Source organism: Chrysochloris asiatica, unplaced genomic scaffold (genome assembly GCF_000296735.1).
Source record: "Chrysochloris asiatica unplaced genomic scaffold, ChrAsi1.0 scaffold00062, whole genome shotgun sequence".
NCBI lineage: Eukaryota > Metazoa > Chordata > Mammalia > Afrosoricida > Chrysochloridae > Chrysochloris > Chrysochloris asiatica.
The window spans coordinates 73,415-97,272 of record NW_006408580.1 but is presented as its reverse complement, the minus strand read 5'-3'; the positions used below and the strand labels follow the sequence as shown (position 1 = coordinate 97,272).

At 40.0% G+C, this 23,858-nt stretch overlaps 1 protein-coding gene across 1 annotated transcript; it reads right to left on the bottom strand.

Annotated features, from left to right (window-relative positions):
- Nucleotides 1-10,135: 10,135 nt before the first annotated feature.
- On the bottom strand, nucleotides 10,136-21,842 carry LOC102831363 (zinc finger protein 706-like). The gene is made up of 2 exons (XM_006864285.1): nucleotides 21,811-21,842; nucleotides 10,136-10,430 (listed from the first exon to the last, which is right to left on the bottom strand). The coding sequence occupies exons 1-2, from the start codon at nucleotides 21,840-21,842 to the stop codon at nucleotides 10,136-10,138; spliced, it is 327 nt and encodes a 108-aa protein (XP_006864347.1).
- Nucleotides 21,843-23,858: the final 2,016 nt, after the last annotated feature.

The following is a 23,858-nucleotide window of genomic DNA, read 5'->3' as shown; positions in this document are numbered from 1 at the left end:
GAGACAAGGTGAAGGGAAAAAAAAACAAGAGGGAGAAATTGAAGGTCATGTAAAATAAAGAATGAGCCCTGTCCCCATCCACAAAAAGCAAGCAAAGAACACTGTTTAAGAAAAAGTCATTCATTAAGGAAACTGCAGTTTGTTTCACTGACAAAAGAGGAATCAACTAACCACACTAACTCTCAAACTTATGAAAACAAATACACAAATCGTTTTCTTTAAGAAATTCAAAGCTTCTTTAAGAACAACAGAAAATGAGAAAACATTTCAGGCTATAAAAAATAAAGTTCACCACCAGAAACCAAACAGAAACTGGAAGAAAACAGTAACTCATTATTCTAAAGTGAATTAAATATCCTCAAACAATCACTCAAACTCCTGGTATGGAGCTGTAGGATCACCACAAGGTTGGCAGTTCAAGCCTACCAGATGCTCCTTGGGAACTCTATACAGGGTCGCTATGAGTCAGAACCGACTCGACGGCACTTAACAGCACAACAGCAAACAATCACTTGATAATATTAACAAAATACCTTGAATCATAAATTCAAAAGCTAGGTATAGAAATGGACAAAAATCAGGAAGAAATGAAATGACAGATGACTGAATTCAGGAAAGAAATTGAAGAAAAAAACAAAATAATCAAAGGAATGAATACTAAGATGTAAGGTATCCAAATAACAATAGGTCTGAATAAAAATGTAATAAGAAAGGTAGAAAAGTAACCCAAAGGGGAGGAAAAACCCCAAAACGAGATAAAGAAGAAAAAAGGGCAGAGACAAAGTGGTTAAGAAATAAGACAAGCAAAAAAACCCCAAAACACAAACCCCCCAACATACTAATAGAGTCTCTGAAGAAGAAAAACAATACAATAAAACTAATCTAGAATGATAATACAAGAAAACTTTCTAGAAATAAAATATCTAAATATACACAATTAGTGGCGCTGTGGGTTAAAGCGCCAGATTGCAAAGCTGTCAGAACCGCAAGGGCTGTGGTCCAAGCTCACCAGCTGCTCCTCAGAAACCCTATACCAGGTTGCTATGGGTCAGAACCAACTCGATGGCACTTCACAACAACAAGTATACCTGCACTTATTCAAATGATTCAGAAAAATTATGTGTATGTGTGTTTATAAACACATTGTAATCCATTTGAACAAGTTACAAAAGGCACCATGCTCCTGTACCACTAAATATTTCAATGTGCGTGTATGTGTGTGTGTGCACATATAAGTTGTCAAGCTGTTAAGTACCATCAAGTCAGTTCTGACTGTATAGGTTTTCTGAGGAGTAGCTGGTGGGTTTGAACTGCTGATCTTGTGGTTAACAGTCCAGTGCTTATCCTACAGCTTATATGTTGTTGTTGTTTAGTATCTTGGAGAGAGAGTTCCGAAGTCCTGGTGTGGAGCATTTCTACTTTGTCCTATAGGGTGGTGGTGGTGGTGGTTATGTGCCATGGAGTCGGAACCGACTCATAGCGACTCTGTACAGGATTTCTGAGGCTGTAAATTTTTATGGGAGCAGAAAGCTTCATCTTTCTCCCGCGGAACAGCTGGTAGTTTTAAACTGCTGACCTTAAGGCTCGCAGCCCGATTCGTAACCACTATGCTACCAGAGCTCCTCTTATTAGACTTAGAGACTAGGATATAACTATGAGAAAACAATGAGATCGATGCAAATTAAGGGACAGTGCAAAACAGCTAGGCAATTTTTAAACAATGTCAAGACAAAGAAAAATAACTGGGGCACTATTCTATGTTGTTGTTGTTAAGTGCCGTCGAGTTGATTCCAACTCATTGTGATCCTGCATAGGGTTTCCGAGGAGCAGCTGGGGAGTCTGAACTGCCAACCTTGCAGTTCAAACTGACCTTGCAGTCAAGTGATTATCCTACAGCACTACACCAGGACTCCAAATATTCTGTATTAAAGGAGATTAAAGAAACTTGACAAGCAAATACAACATGGACCAAATCCTAGATAAAGGGATGTACTGTCAAAGGCAAAGGAGCTCTGATAGCATAGTGGTTTTGAATTGGGCTGCTAACCTAAAGGTCAGCAGTTCGAAACTGCCAGCCATTTCACGGGAGAAAGATGAGGGTTTCTGCTCCCGTAAAGATTTACAGCCTCGGAAATCCTATGCAGGGTCGCTATGAGTCAGAACCAACTCCACGGCACACCACCATCAAAGGTATTATTGGGACCATTAGGATAACTTGAATATTGTTGTTGTTGTTGTTGTTAAGTGCCGTCGAGCCGATTCTGACCCATAGTGACCCTGTATAGGGTTTCCAAGGAGAAGCTGGTGAGCTTGAACCACTGACCTTGCAGTTCAAACGACTTTGCAGTCTGACACATTAGCCCATAGTGCCACAATAATGGAATATATCCATTAGGATAACTGGAATATAGACTATACATTGGTTAATGCGCTGGACTGCAATGTTGGTTTGAACTGCAAGGTCAGCAGTTTAAGTTCACCAGTTACTCCTTGGAAACCCTATACAGGGTCGCTATGGGTCAGAATCGACTCGACGGCACTTAACAATAACAACATTATATAATAGTATTAAATCAATGCTACTTTTGCAAGTGTAGAAATTGTAATGTTAAGGTATAGGAGAGTATCCCTACTCTGAGATGTATGATGCAGTATTTAAGAGTTGAATGTCATGCCATCATGTTTGCCATTAACTCTCAATCTGATATATCCAAAATAAATACGTTGTTGTTGTTAAGTGCTGTTGAGTTGGTTCCAACCCATTAGTGATCCTGTATAGGGTTTCCGAGGAGCAGCTGGTGAACTTGAACCGTGGACCTTGCGATTCAAACCAAGTTTGCAGTCCAGCGCATTAACCCACAGCGCCACACAAGGACTCCAAAATAAATATATGTGTGTATATATATACCTACCACTCATTCGTCTATCACATTGTGGTGGCTTACGTGTTGCTGTGATGCTGGAATCTACGCTATATTTTAAATTACCAGCAGGATCTATTTTAAATACCAGCAGGGTCACCCATCATGGTGGACAGGTTTCAGGAGAGCTTCTAGACCAAGACAAACTAGGAAGAAGGAATAGATGGTCTACTTCTGAGGGAACAGCCACTGAAAAGACAACTGGAGAAGAGCTAATTCCTCAAAGTAGAATTGACCTTAATGATGTGGATGGAACAAAGCTGTTGAGGTCTTCATCTGCTGATGGGGCACAACTCAAATGAGAGGAAAAAAAATAACAAAAAACCCCAGCTGAAAACATCCATAAGTAATCAGAACATGATGATATGAACTATGTTGTTGTTGTTAAGTGCCTTGAGTCAGTCCAACTTATAGCGACCCTGTATAGGGTTTCCCAGGAGAGACTGGTGGGTTTGAACCACCAACCTTGTGGATAGCAGTCCAGTGCTTATCGTACAGCGCCACACCAGGGCCTCCACGTGAAGTAAAAATCTAGGAAAATTGGTACGCATAAATATCAATGTTCTAGGCTTCAGTGAAGGAGCTCTGGTAGCGTAGTGGTTACGAATCGGGCTGCGAACCTTAAGGTCAGCGGTTCGAAACTACCAGCCGCTCCGCGGGAGAAAGATGAGGCTTTCTACTCCCGTAAAGATTTACACCCTCGGAAACCCTGTACAGGGTCGCTATGGGTCAGAACCGACTCGACGGCACTTAACAACAACAACAACAACAGGCTTCAGTGAACTGAAATGGACAGGTATTGACCAATTTAAATCATACAAACATATGGTATGCTATGCTGGAGCCCTGGTAGCATAGTGGATTACGAGCTGTGTTGCTAACCTCAAGGTCAGTAGTTTGAATCTACCAGCCGCTTTACAGAGAAAGATGCTGTAAAGATTTACAGCCTCAGAAACCCTATGTACGGTCATTATGAGTCAGAACTGACTCGATGGCACACAGCCAGTCATGCTGGGAATGACAAATTGAAGAGGAATGGCATCACATTCACTTTCCAAAAAGATTATTTCAAGATCTATCCAGAAGTAAAATATTGTCAGTGATAAGAAAATAGCCATATGCCTACAAAGAAGACCAGTTAATACTACTTTAACTATGTTTTAAATTTATACACCAACCACTAATGCCAAAGGTAAAGAAATTGAAGACCTTTACCAACTTCTGCAGTCTGAAATTTATCAAATATGCAATCAAGATACACTAATAATTACTGATAATTGGAATGCTTAAGTAGAAGGGAAAAAGAAAAGAAAAGAAAGGTAGCTGGAAAATAAGGTCTTGGCGATACAAATGACACCAGAGATCACATGGCAGAATTTTGCAGGACCAAAAACTTATTCATTGCAAATAATGCTTTCAGCAATTAAATGGTGGCTATATGTGTGACTATAAATGGAGACTATACTATACACTGGAGTTCTGGTGTGCTGCAGGTTGATGCACTGGACTGCAAGGTCGGTTTGAACTGCAGGGTCGGTGGTTCAAACTCACCAGCCACTCCTCAGAAACCCTATACAGGATCGCTATGAGATGGAACTGACTAGATGGCACTAAGCAGCAATAATATGTGTGGAAAAGAGCTTTGGTAGTATAGTGGATTATGAGCTGTGCTGCTAACTGCAAGGTCAGCAGTTCGAATCTATCAATTGCTCCATGGGAGAAAGATGAGACCTTCTGCTCCTGTGGAGATTTACAGCCTTGGAAACCCATAGTGACCATGTGGTCACTATGAACCAGAACCGACTCCATAGCACACCATCACCCAGATATGTGGAGTTCACCAGATGGAATACATGGCAATCAAATTAACTATACCTGTAGAAATATAGATGATGGAGAAGTTCAATATCATCAGTCAGAACAAGGTCAGGGGACATTAATGACAAGACTAGTTGTGGGATGACATCAATGACATCAAGAAGGCAAAAGGTCATTAAGAAGGCAGGAAAGAAACAAAACACAAAAATGGATACCAGTAAGTACACGCCGTGTAAAGCTTTCCTTTCCACCTTGAATGAAATGAATGACTATGCTGGGCAGGATGACGTTATAGCTGAGAACATGACCTCACAGATCACTGTGGAATTGGCACGCTATGTCCAAGAATTGAAACAGGAGAGGAAATCGCATTTTCATGATGGGCGTAAGGCACAGCAACACATAGAGACTTGCTGGAAGCAACCTGAATCAAGTAAAAGACGATTTGAGCGGGATTGCAAAGAAGCTGACCGAGCACAGCAGTACTTTGAGAAAATGGATGCTGACATAAATGTTACAAAAGCTGATGTTGAAAAGGTGAATAAAGAACAATTACTGTGCTTTGAATATCAAATTGTAAGCTTTTCAGACTCCAGGCATCACACAGTGAACTAGAAGATAAAACAGAAGCCTTAAACATATTTTTAGGCCAACTTACCTGGATGTCCCATGAAACCATGACCCTAAACCTCTAACTCAAAGAGCCAAATTCCTTGAGGTGTTTGGCTGTACATAAGCAGCCTCAGCAGCTACAGCTACTTCCTTAACCCCTCTCTCCCCGTTGTTGTAAATATATCTATCACGTAAAAAAAAAGGATACCAGAAGAGACTTTGAAACTGTCTCTTGCATGTAGAGTAGTTAAAGCAGATGGAAGAAATGATGATGTAAAAGATCTGAACAGAATTAAAAGGGTGGCTCAGTAAGACAAAATAAAGTATTATAAGGAATATGCAAAGAATTGGAGTTAGAATTCCAAGCAAAAGGGAAGAACAAGCTCAGCATTTCTCAAGCTGAAAGAACTGAAGAAAAAAAATTCATACCTCAAGTTGAAATACGCAAGGAGTTTATGGACTAAATGTTGAATGACACAAGAAACATAAAAAGAAGATGCAAGGAATACAGAGTCACTGCACCAAAACAGATAGATTAAAACTTTCCACCATTTCAGGAGATAGCATATGGCCAAGAACTGATGGTACCGAAGGAAGAAGCCAATCTGCACTAAAGGCTTCAAGAATTGATAGAATACAAATAGAAATCTTTCCACAAAGTGATGCAACACTGGAGGTGCTCACTCATCTTTGCCAAGAAATTTGGAAGACAACTACCGGGTCAACTGATTAGAAGATACAAATATTTATGCCCATTCAAAAGATAGGTGACCCAACGGAATGCTGAAATCATTGAACAATATCATCAATGTCACATGCAAGTAAAATTTTGCTGAAGAGAATTAAAAAAACAGTTGCAGCAGTACATCAACAGGGAACCTCCCAAGGTTCAAGTCGGAATTAGATGAGTATATGAAATGAGAACATCAATGCTGACACCAGATGGGTATTAGCTGAAAGCACAGAAAACCTGTGCTTTATTGACTATGCAGAGGCTTTCCACTATGTGGATCATGACAAGCTGCGGATAACATTGCAAAAAATGGGTGTACCAGAACACTTATTTGTGCTCATGAGGAACCTGTACACAGACAGAACAAAGAGATTCTGTGTGGTTTAAAATCAGGAAACATGTATGTTAAGGTTGTAACCACACTTGTTCAATCTGTATGGTAAGGAAATAATCTGAGAAGCTGGATGAAACAAAGGATATGGCATCAAGATTGGAACCTGTGATATACAGGGTGCTAAAAGGGAAGAGTGAAGAGGACTTTAAATACTGATGAAGATCAAAGACCACAACCTTCAGTATGGATCATACTTCAACATAAAGAAAACAAAAATTCTCACAACTAGACCAATAAGCAACATCAGATAAATGGCGAAAATACTGACGTTGTCAAGGATTTCATTTTACTTGGTCCATAGTCAACACTCATCCATCACAATCAGCACTCATCTTGACTCATCCAACAGGCAAGAAATCAATTTGCACTGAGCAAATCTGCTGCAAAAGACTTTTTAAAGTATTAAAGAGAAAAGATGTCAGTTTGAGGACTAAGGTGCACCTGACCCAATCACCTCATATGCATGCAAAGCTGGCCAACAAATAAGAAAGCCTGAAAAAGAACTGGTGCCTTTGAAAAATGGTGTTGGTGGAGAATATTAAATATTCCATGGATTTCCAGTAGAATGAACAAATCTGTCTAGGGTGAACTACAGCCAAAATGTTTTCTAGAAGTGAGAATTTTTAAGATTCCATTTCAGTGGAGGCAGAGATGATGATGTGGAGAGATCGAGTGGCTAGGGACTCTAGACTCAGGGAAGGAGAGAGTCTGTGTGCTGGCGGCTGGGGAGGGGGGCAGGCTTGCAGGGTATGCCCTTTGGTTGTTTGAATGATTATATATTCCTGAGTGCTTCAGTGTACATCCCAAACAAAAAAACAACAGAGGGAATGGAAGCAAATGCTGTTGAATGATGATGCACAGAGGGGAGATTGTAGTCATTGTAAGGATATGAAATATGATAGGATGAGTGTAAAGCTGATGTTCTCCAAATAAATAAATAAAATAAAAACAGTAAGGGGCTCTGGTGGCACAGTGGTTAAGTGCTTGGATGCTTACCAATAGTTTATACGTTTGAACCCACCAACTGCTCCATGGAAGAAAGATATGGCAGTGGCAGTCAGCTTCCATAAAGATTACAACCTTGGAAATCCTATGGACCAGTTCTACTCTGTCCTACATGGTGGCTATGAGTCAGAACTCAACTCCATGGCAGGGGGTTTGGATTTGGGGTGGGGGTTTGTTTGTTAATAAAAAGTGTTTATGTTTTTTTTCTTAAAAAAAGAAAAAGATTCTATCTCAGGTACTTTGGATATGTTATCAAGAGTGATCAGTCCTTGGAGAGGAACATCATGATTGGCAAAGCAGAGGGTCAGTGAAAAAGAGGAAGACCATCACTGAGATGGACTGACTCAGTGGCTACAAAAATGGGCTTAAACACGGCAAGGATTGTGAGGATGGGCAGTGTTTGTGCAAAGGGTTTCTGTGAGTCAGAACCACTCAGCTGCTAATAGAAAGGCTGGCAGTTCACTATGTGGGAAAAAAGATGTGGCAGTCTGTTTTCATAAGGATGTACAGCCTAGGAAACCCAACAGGGTAGTTGTATTCTCTCTTACAGAGCTGCCATGAGTTGGAAACAGCTTGATGATAGTTCGGTGATATGTCTGGGTATGGATCTCTTTGGATTTACCTTGTTTGGGCTTGCTGAGCTTCTTGTACCTGTAGATTTATTTATTTAGCCAAATTTGGGAAATGTTCAGCCATATTTCTCCTTCCTGCTGCAACTGACATATCACCTGATGTCTGTCTGTGGGAGAGGAGGTCTTTGGCCCACAGAGACAAAGAGCATTTCCCAGGTGGGCACTTCTGTTGGGATCCCTCTGCCAGAACTATCATGAAGGCTTACTGAGAAGAAGTTTCGAGAAAAATTAAAAGGTACATTGGTGACAAAAAAGCAAGGAAAATTGCATAAATGATTTTTTTTCTATCACAAAAATGCACCTGCTCATTCTCTAGTGGGTAGCAAGGGCTGTCTTGTGAGAATTTTGCTGCTAAATCTTAAGCTATCTTATCCTAAAGCCCTGATCTTGACCCTTCAGACTTCCTTTCGTTCTCAAAACTCAAATAACACTTAAAAGGTGACAATGAATTTATGTTAATGGGACAGAACAACACAGAGAAGGAGGATAAAAATGGTTTCACAACTTGAAGAATATAATCAATGTCACTAATTTGTACATGTAAAAATTGTTGAATTTGTATATATTTTTCTGTGTATATTCTCAAAGGGAAAAGTTGATCATTTCACCTCACTTAATCAATCTGTATGATGAGCAAATAATCTGAGAAATTGGATTATATGAAGAACAAGACATCAGGATTGGAGGGAGACTCATTAACAACCTGTGATACACAGATGACACAACCATGCTTACAGGAAATGAAAAAGACCTGAAACATTTACTGATAAAGATCAGAGATTACAGCCTTCAGAATGGATTGCATATCAATGTAAAGAAAACAGAAATCCTCGAATTTGTATCATCTGCATATCACAGGTTGTTAATAAATCTTCCTCTAATCCTGATGCCACGTTCTTCTTCATATAATCCAGTTTCTCAGATTATTTGCTCAGCATACAGATTGATCAAGCATGGGGAAAGGATACAACCCTGATGTACACTTTTCCTGATTTTGAACCATTCGCTATCCCCTTGTTCTGTTCAAACAACTGCCTCTTGTTCTATGTATAGGTTCCTCATTAGCACTATGAAATGTTCCTGAATACCCATTCTTCACAATGTTATCCATAGTTTGTCATGATACACACAGTTAAAACCCTTTGCATAGTCAGTAATGCGCAAGTAAACATCTTTCTGGTATTTTCTACTTTCAGTCAAGATCCCTGACATCAGCAATGATATCTCTAGTTCTACATCCTCTTCTGAATTCCGCTTGAACTTCTGGGTCACCTGTCTTTGGAATGGGCACATTCTAATCGGTTGGCCAGGTAGCTGTCTTCCAAATTTCTTGATAAAGATGAGTGAGCACCTCCAGTGCAGTGTCATAGCAACCCTGTGTAGGATTTCTGAGGAGTGGCTGGTGGATTTGAACCATTGACCTTTCAGTTCAAACCAACCTTGTGGTCCAGTGCCTTACCCTGCAGCACCTCTCAAGGATTCCTTGTAGGTGTATGGATATTATCCTATCACAGGCAGCATTGTACTTCAAGATGGATCTTGAAATGTTCTTTTTGATGATGAATGCGATGCCATTCCTCTTGAATCTGTCGTTCCTGCCATAGTAAACCATGTGATTGTCTGATTCAAAATGGCAATACCAGTCCATTTCAGCTCACTAATGGCTAAGATATCAATTATTATGCATTCCATTTCATTTTTGTTGTTGTTGTAAAATCAAAGTACTACTTTATTAAATGAGTTATTTTACACAATATTAACATCAATATAAGTACAGTTGTAAAAATATTTTTATAACAAGGATGGACTGATTTTCAGATGTCCAAATCAGAGTCAACTGTACATTTTACACAGAATTGTCTTTGCATGAATCCCAAAAGGGAACAGCATAAAAATGAGTGTTTCTGTAGCCCCTTTATTTTTGCTGATCAACAGTTCATTAGAAAAGCAGCTGCAGGTTTGTTACCTAAGGTCTGAGACAGAAGAGTCAAAGGTGTCATGAATTCACCTGTAAAGAACTTTATGCTTGAACATCAGCCAATTCTGGAAGAAGTGGAGTCTTGGGATGTTTGCTTTCACAGTGCTGCTTAAAGGTCTTAGGATCTGACATTTGTGTCCTACAAACAATGCAGGTGTATATTAAAGCAGCTTTGGTAACAGCCTTTTGGTCATGTCCTTGTTTCTTCTTTCGTCCAGCTTGCTTTTTGGCATTTTTCTGCTGAAACTGAATTTTCTGTTGCCCACGAGCCAGATCCAGGCTGGGACAGTCCTGCGTCTGAGAGACCGTGCAGCGCAAGAGGGCCGGGGAGAGGTCTCTTGAGGGAGAGGGAGTGGGGAGCAGCCCAGCATCGCTTCAGCCTCCTCCACCCAACCAAGAGGGGAAAGAGGAGAGCCGGGAGCACAACAGTCTACGCCTCACGCACACGCCGCCGCCACCCACGCACCCTCCATTTCATTTTTCACAACTTCCAATTTTCCTAGATTCATACTCTGTACATTCCATGTTCCAGGTATTAATGGATGTTTGTAGCTGTTTCTCTGCATTTTGAGTTATGCCACATCAGCAAATGAAGCTCCGGAAAGCTTTGCTCTATTCATATCATTAGGGTAAACGCCATTCACGTCATTATTGTCGACTGTACTTTGAAGAGGAAGTTCTTCCCCACTTGTATTTTGAGCGCCTTCCAACGTGAGGGATTCATCTTCTGGTACTGTATCTGACAATGTTCCATTGCTATTCATATTCACATCCTACATTGGTGAATAGCAAATGTGGTCTTAAAAGCTCGTGAACAACCATTTGACATGAATCACTCATGTGTCCAGAGGAAAGAAGAGTGATTAAAACTGAAGACACATGGAAACAATCAGTCCAATGGATTAATAAACCATGAGAATATCAGTGTCCATGACCCTAAGACCAGAAAACTAGATGGTGCCTGGCTACCACTGCCCTGAAAGGGATCGCATTAGAAGGTCCTAGATAGAGTGGGAGAAAATGTGAACAAAACTTAAAATCATAAAAAAAGATCAAGCTTGCTGGTCAGATAGAGACTGATAGGACCCTTAGTCACCTTCAAATCTGGAACTGGACTCACTCTCATGGCTCAATTTTCAGCCAAGCTACAAGGGTCTAACAATACTAGTGAGGTATGCCCACTACAGAATGGTTAATCATTCAAGATTAAAAGTGCAACACTTACCCAAGGACAAAAGTCAGAATCGTTTGGGAAGACAGAGAAACAGAAACAAGAAACACAAGGTGAGATAAGCGATGTTACATGGAGAGAATTGCAATCAGTGAGATGAAACAAAGTGTGTATGATTTGTTGAATAGAAAAACTGATGATCTGCTCTTTAAACCTTCACCCAGTTCACAATAAAAAGTCAAAACAAAACAAAACAAGAAATAAGGCCCAAAGACTCTGCGCACTGTCCTTGTGACCCAGGACATTTTAGTTACAAAGAAAGGGAGGAATATTCTCACCTGGAGACACAATACTGATTCCACTTAACTGGAAGTTAAGAATGCGCCCTGGCATTTCCTCTAATAACCAGTGCTGTTGTGATAATTATTGGGGAAGACTGAGATAGTCAGCAGCAAGCAAAAATTAATGACTCATAGTCAATAAAACCCAACATCCCCATAAATATGAAGAAAATGGAAATGATGGCTCACACAATGAAAAAGAGATAAGGAGACACATTTTATCTATTTGTTGTTTAGTGTCATCAAGTCGGTTCTGACTCATAGCCACCCTATATAGGGTTTCCAAGGAGCAGCTGGTGAGTTTGAACCTCCGACCTTATGGTTCAAGCTGACCTTGCAGTCCAGCGCATTAACCTGCAGCACCACACCAGGACTCCAACAAACTCACTGAATTAAAACACAAAGAACTACAGGAAATGAGGAAAACAATGAACAAAGCACAATTATAAACCGAGATATTATTGTTAAGTACTGAGAGTAGGTTCTGACTCATAGCGACCCTGTATAGGATTTCTGAGAAGCAGCTGGTGGATTTGAATTGCTGACTTTGTGGTTGGCAGGTCAGTATTTATACTACAGCACTACACCAGGACTTTGTTGTTGTTTCTAAGTTTCTAAGTGGAGTTGGTTCAGATCCATAGCAACCCTGTATAGGGTTTCCGAGGAGCGGCTGGTGAACGTGAGCCGCCAACCTTGTGATTCAAACTCATGCTGAATTCCAGTGCATTAACCCACAGTGCCACATCTGGCTTGACACCAAGATCATTGTTCTTATTGACCTTGGAATGTCCAGAGAAGCGGGATATAAGGCCAACCTTCTATCAGAGTAAAAAATTCTGACAAGGGAATAAATTTAAAATTGATGTATCAGTCATATACCTAGGTAGCTGTAGATATTGCAACTTACTACCAAGAGCTGCCCAATGCCATGTGAAGTAACATTTTTTTTCCCTTTTTAGTTATCATGTTATGTATTTAAACTCTTAAGTAAATAAACTTGTTTTTGAAAAAGAAACTATAAAAAGAAAACAAACAAATAATAAGATTGAATGAGACAATAACTGTTAAGGAAAAACTCAATGGAAGGTTTAAATAGCAGTTGAACAGGTGGCAGACAGAATCAATGAGCTAGAAGATAAAATAACTGAAATCACATAGGCTAAAGAGCAACAAATGAAAAGATTCAATAACACTGAACACAGTTTAATGGAGCTCTGGGAAAACAGCAAGTGAACCAACCTTCATATCATAGGAATTATAGACACAAGAGGAAAGAGAGAGAAAGGATTAGAAAAAAATCTTGGAATAAATAATAGCATAAAAATTTCCAAGTCTGATAAAGGAAATAAAACTAGAAGCTCAACCAACTCCAAGTAGGATGAATCCAAAGAAACATATGCCAAGACATATCATAATCAGGCTCTCAAATATCAAAGACAACAAGAAGATATTGAAAATGGCAAGAGACTAGCAATGGTATGAGCTCCAATAAGATTAAGCACTAATTTCTCCTCAGAAATTTTAAAGGCCAGTGCTGAAATAAAGGCACTGTTAACCAAGAATATTGTATCCAGCAAAGTTATCCTTCAAGAACAATGGGGTAACTAAGAAATTCACAAACAAAAACTGCAAGAATACATTTCCACAAAACCACCCCTAAAAGAAATACTAAAAGGAATTCTTTTGACAGGAATAAAAAGATATGCGAAAGAAACATGAACACACGTGTACAAAAATCTTCAGTAAAGGAAATTCCTTAGGGAAAAATAAGGGTAAAGTTTTTATGGTATATTTTACTGGATAACTGGGAAAATTCTGGCAGTCCTTCTTTATAAAGACAACTACCTACTCCTCATTTATCAACTATCTTGTTATCTGACATTTCACATTTAGGACAATACTGGAAAATATACTTAAGTCACCTTATAGCCAGGTAAGGTCCCATGTGTTTTGAATGAGAGATGCTCCCTTCTGAGCCTAAAGTCCTTCATCTCTCCCATCCCACCCTCTCCTCAGTCTTGAATGCAAATAGAGTTAAAAGGGTTAAAGAAAGAAAGAAAGAAAAAGATTGTATGTCAGGGCCTAAGGTAATTAACTTGTACACATGTTTCACAGCCTTACTGAATTCCAGCCAGGCCCACAGGCTGGTGGTGGGTGCCCCACCGTCTGGGGAGAGCTGCAGCTTTGGGCCGTGAGCTTGTGAGAAGGTGGCAGAAGGGCACAGAAGGACACTGAAGACCCTGAGATGCACCACTTGAATTTTTGAGGATGCGGAGGCCAGCAGTTGGCAGTCCCATGTGGGTGGGCATTTGTGTGGAGAGGAAAAACTCCACATGGGTCAGAGAAGGGAGGGTCCTCTACTGACTGCAAATCCTACTCAATCAGCTTGGTCTCTGGTTTGAAATGGCACAAACAGACCCACTTGCTTTAAGTGTGAAGTCACGGCACAGAGACAAGCACAAGGGGAGGTAACAACCCCACAGGGTCACCTCCAAAACTCCTGGAGTCTGAGGAACATTTGGTCCTGAAGTTTTTCTTAACACCAATTTTCACATTTGAGCTGATCTTTGGAGTCTAACCATGTTGGTAAGTAAGGAATGGGTATATGTTAAAAAATAAGCATATATTTATGTTGCAGGTCACAAGTTCTATGATGACACAACTGAGATTTCAACAATACAATGGGAGAGTTATAAGGTTGGTGAATTTTATTGAAAATTTATCCCAGGTTGTTATAAAAGAATAATATTAATGGTAATGTTCATGGTAATGAAGAAATTATCTTAAATATATATATATATATATATGCAAAATAGAATGTGGACCAAATTGGCTCACTACTAAAAGGCAACAAAATCCAAATGATAGCCTAAGAGGTAAATTTTTAAAAGGCACAGAAGACACAACTCTCAAAAAACAAACAAGATGGTATAAATAATTTCTTATTAGTAACTACATTCAGTATCAATGGACTAAGTGTTCTAGTCAAAAGGCAGAAAGTGATAGAATGGATTAAAAAATATATATGATCTACCTACATGCTGCCTAAAAGTAACACATCTTAGACTCAGAGATACAAATAAACTAAAAGTGAAAGGATGGAAAAAATATTCCTTATAAGTAATAATCACCAAAAATTAGGGATGGTGACAAAATAGATTTTAAAGCAAAATTGTTATGAGATGAACAAGGATTATTATATAACTTTAAAAGACACCAACAACCCCCCTCTAAGACTGAAACTCAAAGGGAACACACAAATAGGCATGTAACCTTGCTGGCGACCACATTGGTCTACTGGTGAGTAGAAGATGGGGAAAGACAGCAGTGAAGAAATAGGCTGAGTTCAGCCATGTTCCACAGACTCTATTAACCTGGAGATGAGAGAGAGAAAAGGAAGGACTGGTTGGTCCAAAGTGTGGTAAGACCTGGGGACACCTGAGCCCATGGACAAGGACATAGCCACAGAGGGCTAGAGCTGAGAGTGAAGCATCCAGCTGATATGAAGTGAGGGGAGATGCACAAGAACATCCAAACTTGCATACCTTTTGATCTAGCCTCGATGGCTCGATAATTAGAACTCGACTAGAGGAAGATTACAAAAAAAAAACCAACAATTTTTTTTTTTTTGGATAAAGGAAACAAGGGTAAATTGCTACAATTTGATGAGCCTGACCTATACTCAGACAGGCAGTAGCTCAAAATACCAACAGAGAGGGAAGGAGTCTTCACATCAAGTATCAATGCTGTCCCCTCTGTACACAGGGTAGATAGGGATGAGCAACTTAGACATCGGCTACCTAAAATGAGGGGGTGATAAAGGCATGAAGTGACTGGCTTACAAGGTTTCAAGGTGGAGTTCAGTTTAAGAGTATGAGGGGAAAGATAGACTCCCCACTGAATAATTTTCATCTTGTCTAGATGGGTTTGGTGAAAAGGGATGGGATTAAGCTTCGTATGATTCAATAGTGAATAACTGTTATCATGACTAATTGCGACTGTCACAATTGTAAAGGTATAAGTTTTGTAACAAAAACAGGGGAGTGGTTAATCTTACAGTCCAGAAACAGAGGACCCTAGGACCATCAAGGGAGAAGTGCACTAGCAGAATGCAGGACCTTATCCAGAGAAGCAGTGATGCCAGAGATGGAGGCAGGGAGAGGGGGAGTGGCTGAGGACTCTAGATTCATGGGAAGAGAGGGACTAAGAGCTGGTGGCCAGGAGGCAGACTTGCAGAATGTGCCCTTTGGAGATGTAAATTATTATATATGCCTGAGTGGGTCTTTTTTTTTTTTTTTTTTAAAGCTAAAGTGGATAGAGAGAAATATTGTTAACTGGTGGTACATGGAAGGGATTATAATCATTGTAACAAAAGAAGGTGTATGATTTGTTGAATGTAAAACTGATGATCTGCCCTGTAAATTTTCACTCAATCCACAATAAAAACCTTAAATAAATTTAAAAAATAATAATCTATAAAACTAGGGCCATCAAGAGAGAAGAGCATGAGCAGAATGTGGGGCCCTAACCAGCAAAGCAGTGGCACCAGAGATAGAGGCAGAGGTGATGGCATGGAGAGAGAGAGCAGCTGAGGACTCTAGACTCATGGAAAAAGAAAGATTGTGTGCTGGTGGCCAGGAGGCTGGCTTGCAGAATGTGCCCTTTGGTTGTTTAAATGATTGTATATTGCTGAGTGTTTTTTGTGCACATCAAAAAAACCCACAAAAAACAAAAACTCAAAAAGTCAGGGAATAGAAGCAAATACTGTTAAATGATGATGCATGGAGGGCACTGTAATCATTGCAATGAAACAAAACATGATAGGATGAGTGCAAAACCAATATTCTTCCATGTAAAGTATCACTCAATTCATAATAAAAGCTTTAAAAAAAAAGGCATCTATAAAACTGACAAGCCTTAACTAGACTAAGCAACAAATAATGGGTGGTGGGATGAGAAGACACAGATATCCAAAATTAGAAACTATTATATGTTGTTTATTTCATCACAACAGAGCCTAATGAATAAAACTGATCATTAGAGAGTATTACAAACAATTGTATGCCAATACATTTAATAGCGTCAATGAAATGGATAAATTCTTCTACTTACTCAAGAAAAAATAGAAGACCTCAGTAGACCCCTAAAAAGTGATGAGACCAAAGAAGTAATCAAAGCCTCCAAACAAAGAAACATCCATGATTGGATGGCCTCATTGGTGAATTCTACCAAATATTTCCTAAAGAAGTAACATCAATTCTAAAAGTTTTCCAAAATAAAGAAGATGAAGGAATCGGGCTGCGACCCTGAAGGTCAGCGGTTCAAAACTACCAGCAACTCCGCGGGAGAAAGATGAGGCTTTCTACTCCCGTAAAGATTTACACCTTTGGAAACCTTGTACAGGGTCGCTATGGGTCGGAACCGACTCGACGGCACTTAACAACAACAACAACAACAACAACCAAACATTTCCTAAAGAAGTAACATCAATTCTAAAAGTTTTCCAAAATAAAGAAGATGAAGGAATTCTCCCTTATTAATTCCATCAAGTTAGTATCACACTGATGCTACAAGCAGACCACTCACATAATGTAGATGTAAAGTCCTCAACTAAATTCTAACAAACTGAATACAGAAACATAGCAAAAGGATTATACATCATGACCAAGTAGGATTTATTCCAGGAATGTAAGGATGGTTCAACATTAAAGAATCAATCAGTGCAATATACTGCATTAATAGAACAAAGGAAAAGAACCATATGATCATTTCAATAGATGCTGAGAACACTTTTGATAAAATCCAACACCCATTTATGATAAAAGCACTCAACAAAATAGAAATAGAAGGAAATTTTCTCAATATCACAAAGGGCATTTTTGAAAAACTTAAAGCCAACATCATAAACAGTGGAGAAAAGACTGAAAGCATTCCCTTTAAGATCAGAAACAAGACAAGAGTATCTACTCTCATCACTGCCATTCAGTATTGTAATGGCAGCTCTAGCCAGAGAAATTTAGGCAAGAAAATGAAAGAAAAGGCATCTAAACTGGGAAGGAAGAAGTAAAACTATCCCTCTTTGCAGAGGACATGATCCTATGTGTGCATTATAGAAGGCCCAAAAAAGAATTTACACGATAGCTACGGTAGTAATATATGAATTCAGCAAAGTGGCAGGATACAAGGTCAACATACCAAAATCAGCTGGATTTCTACACATCAGCAAAGAACAAACTAAAAAGGAAACTAAGACAAAATTGGCCAATCCCTGCAATTACAGGGCAGGCTGCAGCCCACGACCAGACAAAAAGGCAAGTTGTTTACAGACTGCCCAGACAAAAATAACAAACCCACTAAGGTAGAAAACTCTGGCAAAGGCAAATTCCTCAGGGATTAGGGGGGCAAAGTCTCTCCAGCTGCTTTTCCAAAGAACTAACGCAAAGAGCCACATAGAAGAATTCACTTCACCACATCTACGGTTAGGAGTGTGGTGCTGTAGGATAAGTTCTCTACTGCTAACTACAAGTTTGGTGGCTCAAACCCACCAGCTGCTCCTTGGAAACCCTACACAGGGTCACTATGAGTCTGAGTAGGCTCAAAGGCTTAACAACAAATAACAACAATGGTTGTTGTTGTTGTTGTTAAGTGCCACCGAGTCGGTTCTGACTCATAGCGACCCTGTATAGGGTTTCCGAGGCTGTAAATCTTAGTGGGAGCAGAAAGCTTCATCTTTCTCCCGTGGAGCAGCTGGTAGTTTCGAACTGCTGACCTTAAGGTTTTCAGCCCGATTCGTAACCACTACGCTACCAGAGAAATTTTTAGATTTGACACCAAAATCACATTCCATAAAAGAAGTAATTTATAAATTGGACATTATCAAAATGTAAAATCTTGCTCTGTAAGTGACACTGTTTAGAGAATGAAAAGACAAGCCACAGAAGACTAAGGGACAACATTTTCAAACCACATATCTGACAAAGAACTTGTATCAAGAATATATAAAGAGTTTTCAAAACAGTAAGAAAATGAACACAACAGTTTAAAATATGCACACTTTTAAATAGACACTGCACAAAAGATTTAAAAAAGGAAATAAGTTTATAAAAAGATGGTCAACATCATTAGCTATTAGGAAAAATGCAAATTAAAACCATGACGAGATACGACTATAGGTATACCTATTAGAATGGCTACAAAAATAAAAGATACTGACAATACCAATTGCTGGTGAGACTGAAGCAGCTGGAACTCTTAGACATTGCTGGTGGGAACACAAAATGGTTCAATTACTCTGAAAAACAATTTGGCAGTATCGGAACTATGATATTATGCTATAATTTTGCAACATATTACCATTGGAGGAAACTGCATAAAGGGTATACAAGATTTTTGTATTATTCTTATAATTACATGCAAATCTACAATTATCTCAAAATAAAGTTTAATTTGAAAAGGTTAAATACCACAGGATTCCATTTACATGACATTCTTAAACAGACAAACTGTACTTACGTAGTTCAGCTCTGTGGTCGCGAGGAGTTATATGTGGGGGAGGACATGAGACAGTTTGGGGGATGATGAAACTATTTTCTATCCCATAAACTAATTATACCAACTGTGGGCTAATGCGCTAGACTGCAAAGTCGTTTGGGTCGGAAATGACTTGACAGCACTTAACAACAACAATACATGCATTAACATTCATCAAATTGTAGAGCAACAACAAAGTAAAATCAATTGTATGTCAATTAGAAAATTTGTGGGTGTCTACAGGATGTTGTGTCTTGACCAAACAAAATTAGAAAGTCCAACTGAGAAAATGCTTTAGGAAAATCATTTGAAAGAGGGCAGGTTCACTAAAATATTTAATTCCCAAATTATATTTTGACATTATTCTCCAGTTCACAGAAGAGTGCTGTAGGATATATATGCAGGAAGCCAGGGATTGCATTTTCCCCCAGGCTGTCGTTTAAGAAATGTTTTGAAACTCAGTTCCAGGAAATCTTTACTTCCCGTGAGGATTGGTGTGCTCTCTCTCCTGATGGTAAGGTGAGCCATGTAACTGGATGCATTTCCCTTTTTGCTATGGCTGCCAGAGAGCTCAAAGAGAAACTTGAAGCTCAACAATTAGTACCTGTTGTATCTTAAATCCTGCATGCACCCCCATTCTAATTTGGCCTTGATATACTTTCTTTTGTATTTTTCCTGATGACAGTGCTTATTTATAAATATTTCATGTGTTTTTTACAGATCTGATCACTACCAACTCACTGTCATAGAATCAATTCTGACACATAGTGACCATATAGAATAGACACTACTTAGGACAGGATAGAAGTACTACTTAGTTTCAAGACTGTACATCTTCATAGGAGCAGACAGCCTCATCTTTCTCCTGAGGAGTGACTGGGTGGGTTTGAACTGCCAACCTCGTGGTCAGCAGACCCAAGTTTAGCCCACTTTGCCACCAAAGCTCTTGATCTCATTACATCCATAGTAAAACAAAGGAAGGAACAGACAGACAACATACTTACCAGGGATTTGGCCATTTCTTGACCTTCTTGAGAAAGGGTAAAGATGTGTGAAGGCTGAGCTGGAACAAGGGGGGAAGAAAAGAGGGTATGAGAGACCTCATCAGGCTTTTGTTCAGTGGTCTGAATTACCTATATAGAAATCCTTCTACAAAGCTGGCCATGAGGATAGGATGCTCTTTGGAAGAGGTGGGCAGCCATGTGGTTTTAGCAACAATCTGTGTACTCCTTTTCTCATGTGAACATTGAAAATGAAGGTTTTTTAAAAAAATATTCTATGCATGTGTAACTGACTAAAAAAATTGTATTTCTAGGCATTTTCCTTAATGAAATAATTTATTAGAATATATCATACATATTTGAATATATTCTATAAATACTTTATTAGGATATAAAGTAATTTATTATAATATGTACACGCAAAAAATAATTTAAAAAAACAAACCTTCATTTTCAACGTTCACATGAGAAAGGAATACACAGGTTGTTCTTGGTGTGGCATTGTGGGTTAATGCACTGGACTGCAAGATTGGTTTGGATCGGAAGGTTGGTGGTTCAAACTCACCAGTTGTTCCTTGGAAACCCTATACAGTGTTACAGTGAGTCGGTACCAACTTGACGGCACAACAACAAATCATACATAATTTTTCTGTAAGTTCTTTCATCTCAGCGTTGATTTCAACTTAAGAATGTTTTTAGGAACTGTACACTTTATTTATTATCTTTTACTTCTATATCCAAACATCTAAATTAGAAGTTGGAAAAAAATTCTAGAAAACTATACATCAAGCTATGCTTCTAAATGGGGAAGAAAAAAAAGTAGCTTGTAAAACTACAGAAACCCATCTAAGAACTATGCAAAATGTTTAAAATACACGACAAATGTCTAAGAATACACATCTAAATGTGTGTTGTTGTTGTTAATTGCCCTCGAGTCGATTCCGACCCATGGAGACCCTGTATAGGGTATCCAGGAGCAGCTGGTGAGCTTGAACCACCAACCTTGCAGTTCAACCAACTTTGGCGTCTGATGCATTAGCCCACAGTGCCACACCAGGACTCCAAACGTGTGCAGGGGGTGAAATTAGTCCCTTTTGATTTTCTTTCCCCCTATTTCCTACGCAATCTATAATTAAAATATGTTACTTAACTTGCTAAACAACAAAACAATGAGTATAAAACTATCAATTATCCTAATGACGTTTTAACTGGATCTTCCTCAGACCTTAGGGCACCAGGCCCTGCTCAACCCACCCAGTCCCCAGACTCAGTGTGGCCCCTCGACGAGTGAGTTCTCTCAGGTGCCTCTTCTTCCCTCTTTCCTCACCTCACACAGGCTGTCTTGGTCTGGAACCTGAAGGAGCACTTCGGGTGCAGATTCACTTCAGCTGGAGCATTCACAACAGGCTTAGGGAGGGTGAGAAGAGCAGAGTGGGGAGGGGGAGGATAAGGAAGATAAGGAGGGGCCTGCACCCTGAGGAGGTGCGGCTGGACCCTTAGCGCAGGTCACAGTGCTGGAAATGTGTAAAATTCAAAGTTCGATAAGCCCATTCAATCCTAACTATCCCCCTAACTTTGCCTACTATTGAGCCCACAGATAATCTTCCATCGCTGACCTCTCTGTCCCCCCCTCATCATTCACCCAACAGACATGAATGTTCCCCACAGACCTACCTCCCTTCACTCATTTCCCGGAACGCCCCCATCACTCAGCCCACACCCTCTAGGATTCTCCTCTTCAGCCCCGCCCCTCTCTCCTTCTATTTTTCTCTATCTTGAAAACAGATTTTCGGCTAGCCGCAAAGGCCACCGTTACAAGAACTGTCCCCGAAAAGCACTTCCGCTTTAGGACCGACTCTTTAGCATCTAAAGGGTTGCTGCGTCCAATCCTGCGCACGCTCGGTTGTAGCTTTGAGACAGCGTCTGCCAGGAGTCAACATGGGCACACACATACACACACTTAAACACACACTTCCACTTTGCCAGATGTTGTTCCGGTGGCAGCGGCGCAGGCGTGGAAGGAAGATGGCCGCACCTGTGATATCGCTGTCGCAGGCGAGATGGCCGAGCCCACTATGCTAAAGAGGGAGGGGTTACGTTTGTTCTGCGGAGGCTGTCATTTCTAAGACTTCCAGGGTGCAATTTTCGTGTGGCTGGGAGCGAAAGTATCGAATTTAGGAAAAATACTCTGGCAGGCGGGAATTTGGTGTCTTGAATTTGGAGGGCAATATTGGGTTTAGAGAAAATGAAATTGAACAGCAAGACAGCACACGTGGCTGAAGAGCTCTGTGTGCTCAAAGACACGGAGGGAATGGTCACTGGCTGCATCCAATGGCTGGGGCTGGGAGTTTACACTCTAACGCTTTCAGCACGGTATGCAGACAAACAAGAAGTTGGAGAATAAATAAATAGCAGTCTGGAACACAGACAATAGTAGGGTGGGGTGGGAGGTAGGGAATGAGAGGTGTTAAGTAGTGAGCAATAGGTTGCTTAGTGAGCGCTGTGGCTCCATAGAATAAGCACTGGACTGCGAACCACAAGATGGGCGGTCACGGGAGAAAGATGAGGCTTTCGGCTCTGCTAAGATTTAAAGCCTCGGAAAACCTATACAGGGTGTCTAGGAGTCAAACTGACTCAATGGCACTTAACAACAACAACAGGTTGCTTTCTCTGAATGGTCAGGAGCTGTCCTTCTTAATTGGAGTTTACTGTTACACTGACCTCAAAGAACCTATCACACAAAGATCTGGGGCAAAGAACTTTCTGGTGGAGGGCACTGCTGTTGCCAAAGCACTGAAGTAAGACCTAGTTTTCACACACTGGAGGAACAGAAACAGTGGCAGTGTATTGGGGATGTAGAGGTGCAGAGAAAGGAAAGATGGAGGGGGAGTCAGGAAAGACAGGTACTACTGTAGGACCTCCTTGGCCAGGGATGGAGCTCATATTTCATTCTGGATGTAACTGGAAATCATGAGAGGGATCAGATTTTTAAAAGATCAGACGGAAGTAACCTAATATTATATGATGGTGGTGATGGTGTGCTGTGGAGGCGGTTCCAACTCAGCAAACATGCATAGCGTTTCCGAGGCTGTAAATCTTTACAGGAGCAGAAAGTTTAATTGTTCTCTCCCAGAACGACTGGTAGTTTTGAACTGCTGGCCTTGAGGTTACTAGCACGACTATGCTACCAAAGATCCTTTAACATTAAAAATACACCTACTGTATATTTGACTCTTGTTTATTCTCTGTCTTCTCCCATAGTATGTGAACCCCATCGGGATTTCCTTAAAGCATCTCCTGTATGCCAGGTATTGTTTTACACAGTGGAACTATAATCAGTGAAGAAAACAAAAACATAAGGGAAGCCAGGGTTCAAATCTTGGCTCTGCCATCTACCAGCTGTGTAACCTAGGGCGTAGCACTTCTCTCTGCTGTTTCCTCTTTTCTAAAAGGGGATAATTACAATGACTCTCTAATGGAGCTGACAATTAAATGATTCATCACTTTAAAGAGTTTAGAACAATGCCTGACACCTAACAAGCCCTTTGTAAGTGGTTATTATTATTATTTAAATAAAATTAAATGTGTGTGTACAGGCACACCTCAGAGATATTGAAGGTTTGGTTCCAAATCACTGAAATAAAGCAATGTCACAGTAAAGTCAGTCACACAAATTTTTTTAGTGCAAGGTTGGCGGTTCAAGCTCACCAGCCACTCCTCGG

Coding starts and splice junctions, on each gene's coding strand:
- LOC102831363 (XM_006864285.1), bottom strand. CDS start 21,842: ATGGGGGCGTTCCGGGAAATGAGTGAAGGGAG. Junction 10,431..21,810: donor CGGGAAATGAGTGAAGGGAG/GTAGGTCTGTGG, acceptor CTCTCCCTCAAG/AGACCTCTCCCCGGCCCTCT.